General features: G+C 34.0%; 1 protein-coding gene across 1 annotated transcript in view; it reads left to right on the top strand.

The window, feature by feature from the left end:
• The window catches only part of PDE3A (phosphodiesterase 3A), a 323,314-nt gene that overhangs the window by 193,614 nt on the left and 117,544 nt on the right, over window positions 1-12,156 (top strand). The window contains exon 2 of the mRNA XM_078075704.1: window positions 2,213-2,263. Within this exon, the coding sequence (XP_077931830.1) occupies window positions 2,213-2,263 (51 nt within the window). The remainder of the gene's footprint in view (window positions 1-2,212; window positions 2,264-12,156) is intronic.

Here is a 12,156-nt window from a genome sequence, read left to right on the forward strand (position 1 = left end):
TAAATCATTTCACTAATTCCAACGCTTAAAATAACTGATCATCTTATTAAAAATGAGTAATTTAAAATTACTTTGTTATATTTTTCACTTATAATCCCATGAGCATTTCACATGTAATTTTGTAAAAAGGCCCTGAAAACCAAATTTGAAATTCTATGTTATGTTCTTTTTATGTTCTAAGTTAGCAGACCGTTTCCCTTTTGTTGGATAACACAGTGATGGACACATTGTAATTACTGAATTTTTACATTTTTATTTTCTAGTTGAAAGGGTATGAATTTTTAAGAGTATGCTATATGTATTAAATTTGATATATATAGTGTATGTCTATGTATTTATAAGTGTGTAAATATATACATGTGTATATCTATACACTACATACAAGCAATCTATATGCATACTTAGCTCTCTAAATTCTACCGAATATTCAACAGGATCAGATTGCTAATTTGATAGGCAAGACTCATCTCTTGTTATTGTTTATACTGAACTTTTTCACTTCAAGGAAAATTGTTGCTGAATATTGATTATGGATATTAATTTTGTGAACTGTCTTTATCCTTTCCTCTAATTATTTACTAGGGTTGCATTACTTTCAAATTTGTAGAGCTCTTAATGCACTGAAGATATTATTTTTTTTACCTGGCACTTAATGGAAATATTTTGCCAGTGTGACATTTGTGCACACATTTGAAGTTTTATGTAGCTGGATCATAATCCTCTGTGTGTGTGTGTGTGTGTGTGTTTAGTTTGGAAAATCTTTTTATATTTCAAGGTAGTCTAAGTATTTGTCTGGATTTTATTTTATATGTACCATTTCATCTTTTTAAATTTGCTTTTCATCTAGAATTTATATTTGTATATATTAGAAGGTTCAGTTCTCATTTTTTTTCCAAAGAATGTTTCTTTTTTTTTCCACTCGTGAACTAATTCATCAATCATTGATTTTTATATTTTCTTTTTCATATTTTGACATTTCACAACTGTCCACTACATATCATTCATTTATATTTTGAGTCTTAAATCATTGTCCCATAATTTGGGTTAAATTTTACAATATGTTTTAATAACCCACTAGGGTGTTACTCTCCTAATATATTCTGATTCTTATCAGTTTATTCTCTCAGATAAAATGTATGTAGTTTTTTTTTTTTCAGTTTCCTAAACAAATATGAATAGCTTTTGATTGAGATTGGGTTAAACCTGTAAATTTGTGTGGGTAGAATTGAACACTTAATAATTCTATAGAATTCGGTCTTAATCAGGGACATTGTAAGGCCATCAGTAAGGTCTTACCATTTTCTGTATATGGTTAAAAACATTTCTTGGTAATGTTGTTCAAAAACATATTACTTTTTTGTTGCTATTGTGAACAGTTTTTTTATTGTGTCTACTAAGGGGTCATTGCTGTTGTATAGAAAAGCTAACAAGGTATGTTAATATGTTGAGTAGTCTGTCCTGTTCATGTGCTAGCTTATTAGTGATGGGGAGTTCTTCCACTGGGACACATGAATAGTAAGTGTACTGGATAGATGAATAGAATTTTACTTCTCTCAGCCAATATCTTGTATTTTCTTAGTATTCTTCTAGTTACATGTTATTTTCAATAAATATCATGCTTTATAAGCAAAGTAGCTCAGGGCTATTACAATTACGGGACTAGCTTGATAATGTTTTATAGGTTTATGAAAATCTGTATTTTGTGACCTTGGGAGTATATTTCACATTAGATCATTTCACTCTTTAGAACGCTCATATTTTTGTGATATTATCAAAACAGAACTAAAAATGATTGAAAGATTTTGGCCTTCTCATTTTTATCATTCATGACAGTAAATTAAGCTATGCTAATGATTTATTTAGCATATTTCCTTAATAAGCTAGGAGCTTAATGGCATGTAAAAAGCTTAACCCATGTTAACATCTTTCTAGGATGTTCCTGACAAAGAACTAGAAAGCTGTAGATTAGCAGACTCTTTCTATCACACAGTGATATTAAAATATCTTTGAAACAACTACCAGTTGAAATATTAGCTATCAAACCAGAGGTTATTATTACTTTTGGTGTATTAATTTATTCATGATAGCTACTTAATACATTCATATTAAAACATAGATTTCAAAAAAGCATTCTTTAGAAGAAAGAGTAAAAATATTCGCCACATAAAATAAGTGTCATTGAATTTACGGTAATTATTATATTGTATTACAGCTCATGGGGCATTCAGAATGGGACCACAAACGAGGGACAAGAGGATCACAGGTAAGTTTATTTTCCTTTCCGTTTTTTTGAATTTTGTTTCTTAACATTTTGAGCCATGAGTCTTCTAAAACTCAAGCAATAACAAGTAGAGAGAGGAAGAGGCAAATAATCATGCCATTTGTTTTTATTTAAGTTAGCTGTGATTAAAGTCTGGTTTCAAATCCCAGAGGCAGATGCCTGTATATTCTTCCTGAGAGCTTTCTGGTATCCCAGATTGGTTGTGTTTATATGAATGTAGATTTTATATTCATCTTGTCTCTGCACAATACATTTTGATCAGCAACCCACTCTCTTGCTTTTATTCACTTCCTTTGATAATTTTTCTATGTATTTTCTTTCTTTCTCTATCTTCCTGTTTTTGGTTAAATATTTTGAAACATAATCAAAGTAAACCCTGAACTAATTACAGATTCTGTCTCCAAATTAACTGTCTTCGTCTTAGGGAAATAGAAAGATGAAAGGACCTATTATTTTTGAAAAGAAACAAATTCTGAACCTTTCTATATTACCAGATTGTTTTCATTGTCTTACTTTATGTCTTAGGCAAGGGGAAAAACTTCCATGACGCATTTATGCTTTTTAATGACCTAATTAGACAATGTGGATTTGTTTTGCTTCCATAATTACTTTGCCTGACAGAATGAGGGCTGAGTTTTACACGAAGAAAATTCTCTCTCCTCCTGCGGTATTTTGTGAAGAAAGATGAAAATCCTTTATCTCTTAGCAGCCTGTGTGTTTACCTGATTGTAGACAGCCAAATAAAAATTAAGCGGGTGGGACATTTTTACCTCTCCTGCTCACACTTTCTGTTTGCTACTAAAAAATATGGCTAAAAGAAAGCAATCTGAATATGCAGTACTGTATGTGAGAGTTCATTATCGAATGTGAGATTCTCCCAGGTTTTTTACAAAGCTGACATGGACCTGTGCTGTCATTAAGTTTGCCTGGTGGTTATTAATTGAGGTCACTGGGAAAATAAAACCCAGTCAGTCAGTTGTTTTAAGTTGAGATTTTAATAGCCGTGGTTTTATTTTCGTCCATTATCAACTTGATTAGTAGGTAATATAAACCAGTCCAGTTAAGCTAGTTATCTGAAAGAATTTGTCTTGCCTTCCTTCACTCTTACTTCCCTTTTCCATTTTCTCTGTCAACTCTCCCTCTATACACACCTGTAATATTTTAAGTCAGAATTTGCTGCAAGATTGGGAATGAAATGATGAATGTATGGTAAATGCTATGTGCTTCCAAACCAATTAAAAACTAAAGATGAGGGGCACCTAGGTGGCTCAGTCGTTGGGCGTCTGCCTTTGGCTCAGGTCATGATCCCAGGGTCCTGGGATCGAGCCCCACATCAGGCTCCCTGCTCAGCGGGAAGCCTGCTTCTCCCTCTCCCACTCTCCCTGCTTGTGTTCCCTCTCTCGCTGTGTCTTTCTCTGTCAAATAAATAAATAAAATCTTAAAAAAAAACTAAAGATGAGCACAAGAAATTCAGCAGTTCTTCATTATTGCCAACAAAAACATTTTGATATTCAAAATATGCCAAGTAACTTCAGGACGACATGCCCTTTCAAAGTAAGGTAGTGCTATATATGTTTGTTTGAAATAACGTATTATTTACTCATATGACCTGTTTGGGTTTTTTTCAAGTTTTTATTTAAATTCTAGTTAATTAACATACAGTATAATATTGGTTTCAGGGGTACAGTATAGTGACTCAACACTTCCATATGACACCTGGTGCTCATCACAGAAAGTGCCCTCCTTAATCCCCATCACCTATTTCACCCATTCTCCCCCTCCCACCCAGTCCCGCCAACCCCTGCCATCTCCCCTCTGGTAACCATCACTTTGTTCTCTAGAGTTAAGAGTCTGTTTCTTGGTTTGCCTCCTCTTTCTTTCCCCACCCTCCCTTTGCTTGTTTGTTTTGTCTCTTAAATTCCACATATGAATGACATCATATGGTATTTGTCTTTCTCTGACTGACTTATTTCACTTAGCATAATACTCTCTAGCTCCATCCACATCATTATATATATATATATATAAATATATATATATATAAAATATATATATGTAAAATATATATATATATGTATATACATACATACATAAACAAATACAGTCACACAATGGAATATTACTCAGCCATAAAAAAAGAATGAAATCTTGCCATTTGTAACCCATATGACCTACTTGAATATATGTATTTTTGGGTTTGGATTGGTTACTCTGTCATTATAAATTAGAAGAAAAATGTCATAAAAGCACAATAAGCACAATATTAATAGGTGTTAAATTTAAACATAAAAAACCCAGAGTGAAAAATTTTAAATTCCAGATATTGCACATAGCTAGAAAATTTCAAAATTCCACACGCACAAAATATATTCATAAATAAAGTTTGATCACATTTGAAAGCCTGAGATGGTTCTGAAAGGCAAATGCATTAGAACCTTCTTGCCTGAACTACCATTATCAACATCAAGGTCTGTCTGAGACCTTTCAACTAGCTAAATAAGTATTTGCAATGATTATACCTTTGTCTCACTTTGATTCCTCACTCATAAAAATTGTCAAGGTAAAAAGCAAAATCATACAACAAAAACTAAAAACAGTAACTGTAAAAAAAAAACCATTGAAATTTCAGATAAATTAAGTATTAGGTAATAATTTCTTATCTAATTTTAATTGCCCACTGGGGGTAAAAAGACACTGTATTTATGTTTTAGATCATTGATCCCTTATCTTGCTATTATTTCCTTGATAATATGTCTAAAGCCTTTTAGCTATTTGAAAGGAATTTCAGACAGACTGCATCTGAATACAGATTTCTTAATAATTTAGGCATACTCAAACCCCACCTCAGTTTAGTTTAATTGAAGACAGTAAGTTTTTAAGCACTTACTATATGTACAGCATTGTAGTAGGTCTAAGTCTGAGGAGAAACTGAGTCGACAAGGTTACTGCGTTCCAAGAGCTCACAAGTTATGTTTGGATAGAGCAATACTTGAATATATAATCTGCTCTATAAGGTAGTCTAGTAAATGTAAAATTAGTTATATAAGCAAAATGTGATAGGAGTTTAGGTGGGATAGAGTACCCTTAGTAAAACTACTTCTTGGAGTTGCTATCTGAGGTGAACCTTCAACATTGGGTAAGGTTTTATTTTCTTTATTATTTTTTAAATTTTTTTAAAGATTTTATCTATTTATTTGAGAGAGAGAGAGAGAGCATGAGCAGGGGGAGGGGCAGAGGGTAAAGCAGACTCCCCGCTGAGCAGGACTCCAGATGCACGGCTCCATCCCAGGACTCTGGGATCAGGACCTGAGCTGAAGGCAGACACTTAACTGACTGAGCCACCCAGATGCTCCGGGTAAGGTTTTAGAAGTACAATGGGAGGAAAAGGCAAAAGCTTGAGTAAGAGTCTACAGTGGCAGAGTGTAAGATATGTCTGGATATATGTGAATTTTCTTTAAAACTGTTTGGTCAACACATATTGGCTAAGGATTGTTGCAGGAACTACTGTGAAGGAATGATTCAGAGAATGTCATATATTATTGATAAGACATGAGGAAGAAGTAAGGAGGGTAAAGATTTTGAAATCTAGTAGTTGAGGAATTAGTGCCCTTCACACAGACTAGTTTATAGAGAAGACAATGAATTCAGTGTTAGCAGTGTTAAATGAGAAGTGACAATGACAATTCTCAAAGGAAATTTGAGACAGGTACTTGAGGTACCATTTTGGTGCTCTGTAGCCAGATTAGAGCCAGATTAGAGTTCTGTAGTCAGTTGGGAATGCTAATCATACATATGATAATTGAACTACATCAGGAGATAGATCGTAGAAGCAGATAATTATAAGGGAAAAACAGAAGAAAGACTGATTCTTGGGGAAGGCTCATTGGAAGGGCTGGGAGGAGCCTGGGGAGAGAATTAAAGCATGCCCGTGTTCTAGCTAGGAGACCAGTTAAAGGAGAAATGATGCAGAATCAAAAGTAGTATACTATCAGGTTACATTAGGAAGAGGGTTGAGACCACAAACAAAGGTTCAAGAAAACGAAAAACATGGGAATGCATTTCGATATAGTGATTAGCAGGACATTAGTCAACTTTGAGAATGCTATTTTGATCAAGAAGTGATGGAAAGCAGAATACAGAAATTAAGTGAATAGTGTAAGATAGTAGAATGTTCTCTTGGAGGAGTTTTGCTTTAGAAGAGAGAAATTCATTTTGGATATCTAAAAAAGGGGACTGGCTTGATGTTTGAGCATCAAGAAATGCCTAGTAAAAGCAGAGGTGTGTCATCTTCTGTGAGTGGGTAGCCTGCAAGACAAATTTTAACCTATTTTATGTTGATTCAAAAAAACACCAATATATGTCAGGCAATTTTTTTAGCCTCTAAGGAGTCAAAAATGAACAACTGTGGTCTTCAAGAAGCATACAGTTTTACCTAAAGTCAGCCTTAGGTAGAAGATAAAAAATAATCAGCTAATATTGAGAGCATTGATCATTATAAGATAGTTAAGCTTCTCCTGGCCTTCCCTCCATGTGCTTATTACTAAGTAAGAGATTTTCTCAAATTTGATGTGGTCCTCCAAAATTATATCATGTGTACACTATCACAGATAATGAGGTATGCCCTTCAAATATTTATCGTATGGAAAAATGCATATCTTGCTTCAAGTAAATTGCACCACTTAATTGCATATGATTTTGCAAACTCAGCAATAATTTAATTCAAATTGATTTATTTACTCTCAATAATTCTGTGATATAATTTGTCAGCTCACTCAAAGCTTTCTGGCGGTTTCTTCTTCTCCTTCTTGTTCTTCATCTCCTCCTCCCCCTTCCTCTCCCCCTCCTCCTCTTTGTTGTTTTTTAAGTATATATTCTCAGATAGTAGATCATCCAAATTAGGGAATATGCTAAACGATGGACTTCCAACAGCATGCAGAACTCTTTTATCTGGCAGCATTCCCAGTAATACCAAATGAAGTCAGGGATGAAATTCTCAGAAGGCAATTAGTTTTTTATTTTTCTTTAAATTCTTGAAGAAAAGTTTTCCAGTGGGAAGTGAAGAAGGGCAATAGAAAATCACTCTCCTTTGAAAAGGTTAAAAATGATAGGAGTGGATTCCAAGGAGCCTTGTGGGAAAAGATTCCTTCAGTTTCTGAATTTGTGAACTTGCTAAGATTTTAATGTACTAAGAACCAGCAGCCTCCTTTTTACCAATAGTTAGAGACTAGCAGGTTCTTTAGTTATTTAGCTTATTATTGATGACTTACATGCTGACTACCAGCCAGGCTTTAGCAAATGGACTTAAGACCACTTGTTGAAGAAAAAAACTTTTTGTGTGATTTATCTAGTTCTGTAAATGATGAAATTCTGGTTTGTATGTTCCTAAATAAGTGAAATACTGTATGTACAATACAAGAAGATAGCTGAATATTCTGATAGGAAAAATAAGTTATCAGATATACTAAGCTATTGGTTTGCTTAAAAATAAAACAAATATGGATATGTAATGTACCAAAATTTATGGGATGCTGCAAAAGCAGTTTTAGGAGGAAAGTTCATAAAGATAGAATCTATCTCAAGAAACAAGAGAAGTCTCAAATAATCTAACTTTACACCTCAAGAAACTAAAGAAAGAAGAAACAAAGTCCAAGATTAGTAAAAGGAAGGAAATGACAGATTAGAGAAGAAATAAATGAGATAGAGACTAAGAAGAAAATGAAATTAGAAGCTGGTTCTTGGAAAAGATAAACAAAACAACCTTTAGATTCACCAAGAAAAGAAAGAGGACTCAAATAAATGAAATCAGAGATGAAAGAGATGTTACAACTGATACCACAGAAATACAAAGGATCCTAAGAGACTACTATGAGCAATTATATGCCAATAAATTGGACAACCCAAAAAGAGTGGATAAATCCCTGTAAACATACAACCTACCAAGGCTGAATCATGATGAAATTGAAAATCTGAATAGACCAATTACTAGTAGGGAGATTGAGTCAGTGATCAGAAAAGTTTCAACAGAAGTCTGGGACCAGACAGTTTCATTGGTGAATTCTACCAAATATTCAAAGAAGAATTTCTTCTTCTCAAACTCTCTCAAAAAATAAAAGAGGGGAAACTCTTCCAAACACATTTTATGAGGCCAGCATTACCCTGATACCAAAACCATACAAGGATGACATACAAAAAGAAAACTAAAGGACAATATCTCTAATGAATATAGTTGTAAAAATCCTCAGCACAAAATTAGCAAATCAAAATCAACAATACATTAAAAGGATCATACACTGTGATTAAGTGGGATTTATTCCAGGGATGCAAGGATCGTCCAACATTCACAAATCAGTCAATGTGATATACCACATTAACAAAATAAAGGATAAAAATCATATAGTCATCTCAGTAGATGTAGATAAAGTGACAAAATTCAGCATCCATTTATGGTAAAAATTCCCAACAAAGTGTGTATAGAAGGAATGTATCTTAACATAATAAAGGCCATACATGACAAGCCCATAGCTAATATCATATTCAACAGTGAAAAGTGGAAAACTTTTCCTCTAGGATCAGGAATAGATGTTCACGCTCACCATTTTTATTCAACAGAGTACTGGAAGTCTTAGCCAGAGCAATTAACCAAAAGAAAAGAAAAAAATATAAAGCATCTAAAGGAAGAACCAAATTACCATTTGCTGATGTCTTGAATTTTTTTTTTAAAGATTTTATTTATTTCACAGAGAGATCATGAGAGCAGGAACACAAACAGGGGGAGTGGGAGAAGGAGAAGCAGGCTTCACGTGGAGCAGGGATCCCGGTGTGGGGCTCGGTCCCAGAACCCTGGGATCATGACCTGAGCCGAAGGCAGACACTTAACGACTGAGCCACCCAGGCGCCCCTGATGTCTTGAGATTAAATATAGAAAGCCCTGAAGACTCCATTAAAAAATGCTTAGCACTAATAAATGGATTCAGTGAAGTTGCAGAATAAAATTTCAACATGCAGAAATCTGCTATGTTTCTTTACACTAATAATGAATTATCAGAAAGAGAAATAAAGAAAACAATCTCATTTACAATTGCACCAAAAATAATACAATACCTAAGAATCAATTTAATGAAGGAAGAAAAAGACCTGTCTATTGAAAACTGTAAGGCATTAATGAAAGAACTTGAAGACAAAAATAAATGGAAAGATATTCTGTGCTCATGGATTCAAAGAATTAATATTGTTAAAATATTCATACTGCCCAAAGCAATGTACAGAGTCAGTGTAATCCATATCAAAATTCCAATGGCATTTTTCACAGAAATAGAATAATCCTAAAATTTACATGGAATCTCTCTCTCTCTCTCTCTCTCTCTCTCACACACACACACACACACACACACACAAATAGCCAAAGCAATCTTAAGAAAGAACAAAGTTGGAGGCATCATACTCCCTGATTTCAAACTGTATTACAAAGCTACAGTAATTAAAACAGTATGGTTTTGGCATAAAAACAGACACATGGATCAATGAAACAGAATGGAGAGCCCAGAAATAAACCTACACATATATGGTAAATAAATTTATGACAAAAGAGCCAAGAATATACAGTGGGGAAAGGAAAGGCAGCCTCTCTTTAATAAATGGTGTTGGAAAAATTGTACAGCCACAAGCAAAAGAAGGAAACTGGATTACTGTCTCACACCATACACAAAAAATAACTTTAAATGGATCAAAGATTTGAATGTAACACTTGAAACCATAAAACTCCTAGGAGAAAACATAGGCAGTAAGCTCCTTGATATAGGTATTGGCAGTAATTTTTTTTTTAAATCTGACAACCAAAGCAAAGAGAGGAAATAAAAGCAAAAATAAAAATCCAGCCAAAAAGCTTCAAAAGCAAAATAAACAAAATTTTTGCAACAAAAGCAAAAATACACATCTGAACTGAATTGAAAAGCTTCTAAATACCAACAAAATGAAAAGGCAACCTATTGAATAAGAGGTAACAATTGCAAATCATATATCTGACAAAGGGCTAATATCTAAGACATATATAGAACTCATACAACTCAATAGCAAAAACTTAATTGATTAAAAAAGGAGCAGAGGATCTGAATAGACGTATTTCCAAAGAAGACATACAGATGGCTAACAGGTATGTGAAAATATGCTCAACATCAGTAATCATCAGGGAAATGCAAATCAGAACCACATGAGTTACTACCTCATGCCTGTCAGAATGACTAGTATCCAAAAGACAAGAAATAGCAAGTGTTGGTGAGTGTGTGGAATAAAGAGAACTCTTTTTTTTTTTCTTTTTTAAAGATTTTATTTATTTGACAGAGAGAGACACAGCGAGAGAGGGAACACAAGCAGGGGGAATGGGAGAGGGAAAAGCAGGCTTCCCGCCGAGCAGGGAGCCCGATGCAGGGCTCGATCCTGGGACCCTGGGATTATGGCCTGAGCCAAAGGCAGACGGTTAACGACTGAGCCACCCAGGTGCCCTGTAAAGAGAACTCTTATCCATTGTTGATAAGAATGTAAATTGGTGTATCACTGTGGAAAACAGTAGGAAGGTTCCTCAAAAAATTAAAAATAAAACTACATGATCCAGCAACTCTACTTCTGGCTGGTTTTCTGAAGAAACTGAAACACCAGTTTGAAAGGATATATGCACCCCCATCTTCATTGTTGCCATAACCAACATATGGAAACAAACAGTTTCATTGATAAATGAACGGATAAAGAAATTACTATATTAAATATACACACCCACATATACTTACGGTGGAATATTATCCAGCCAGAAAGAAGAATGAAATCATGATGGACCTCTAGGGCATTATCTAAGTGAAATAAATCAGACAGAGAAAGACAATACCATATGATCTCTCTTCTGTGTGGAATCTTAAAAAAGAAAAAAAAAGCTCATAAATACAGAGAACACGGTGGTGGTTTCAAGAGGTAGGGGGTAGGAGAAATAGGTGAACTGTTTTTCATGTTTTATTGTTTTTTTTTAGTTTAAATTGAATAAAAATTTAAAAATAAATACTAAAAATAAGTAAATAAATTATCTGTGTCCTATTTAGTAGCATAGCTTTAAGTCTATCACATACTGGAGGCTCCAAACAATGAAACTTCTAGAATAAGAAGGGTGTACCTATATAAATTAGCTTCTGCAGCACTATTTTAAGTCTTAAGGATGAATTTTAATGGCAAGTTATTATACTTCAGTGTCCTGTCCACTTGGGTATTCAAGAGAATGATCTGTTAATAACAGCTACTAAAGTTGATAAACATAAGCATTTGCCTCCTAGGAATCTAATTTAGGGAAAGATCAATTCTTTTCTGGATTAAATAATTTGTTTTAGATAAGAGTGTAAAGAGTAATTTAAATGCTGTCCCAGACTTACCTGGAATAATGCCATATGAATTTATTAAAGTTAATTCCATTTAATATACTTAAAAAGACAACCCCCCCAGATTTTTCAGGAATGTATTCCAAGGGATTAACGTGAGCAGATTGGGAGTCCATTATTACATTGTCCAAACTGCCGATGTGTCGCTAAGGAATAATTCATGCTCTAGGTGAAGCTGCCTGCCAGTATGACTTTTTCGGCAAATACAGTGTTTTTTTACTTGAACTTCCTCCTCCTTTTTTACTTTTCCATATATTGATCTAACAACTGTTACCATTTTTTTGGCAATTCTCCAATTCTTTTTGGTTGTCATGTTGTGAATTTGTTTTAATTTTGTTCGTACAGATCAAAATGCCAAATATTTATATTTGCCTGAGCCCTACACTTTTTGGGAGTGGCCTTGTCATCTCATACAAAAGTGGCAGGAAAAGGACCTGACTGTTTAATACTTATCGAATGGCC

The sequence above is a fragment of the Halichoerus grypus genome, chromosome 6, assembly GCF_964656455.1.
Source record: "Halichoerus grypus chromosome 6, mHalGry1.hap1.1, whole genome shotgun sequence".
Taxonomy (NCBI): domain Eukaryota; kingdom Metazoa; phylum Chordata; class Mammalia; order Carnivora; family Phocidae; genus Halichoerus; species Halichoerus grypus.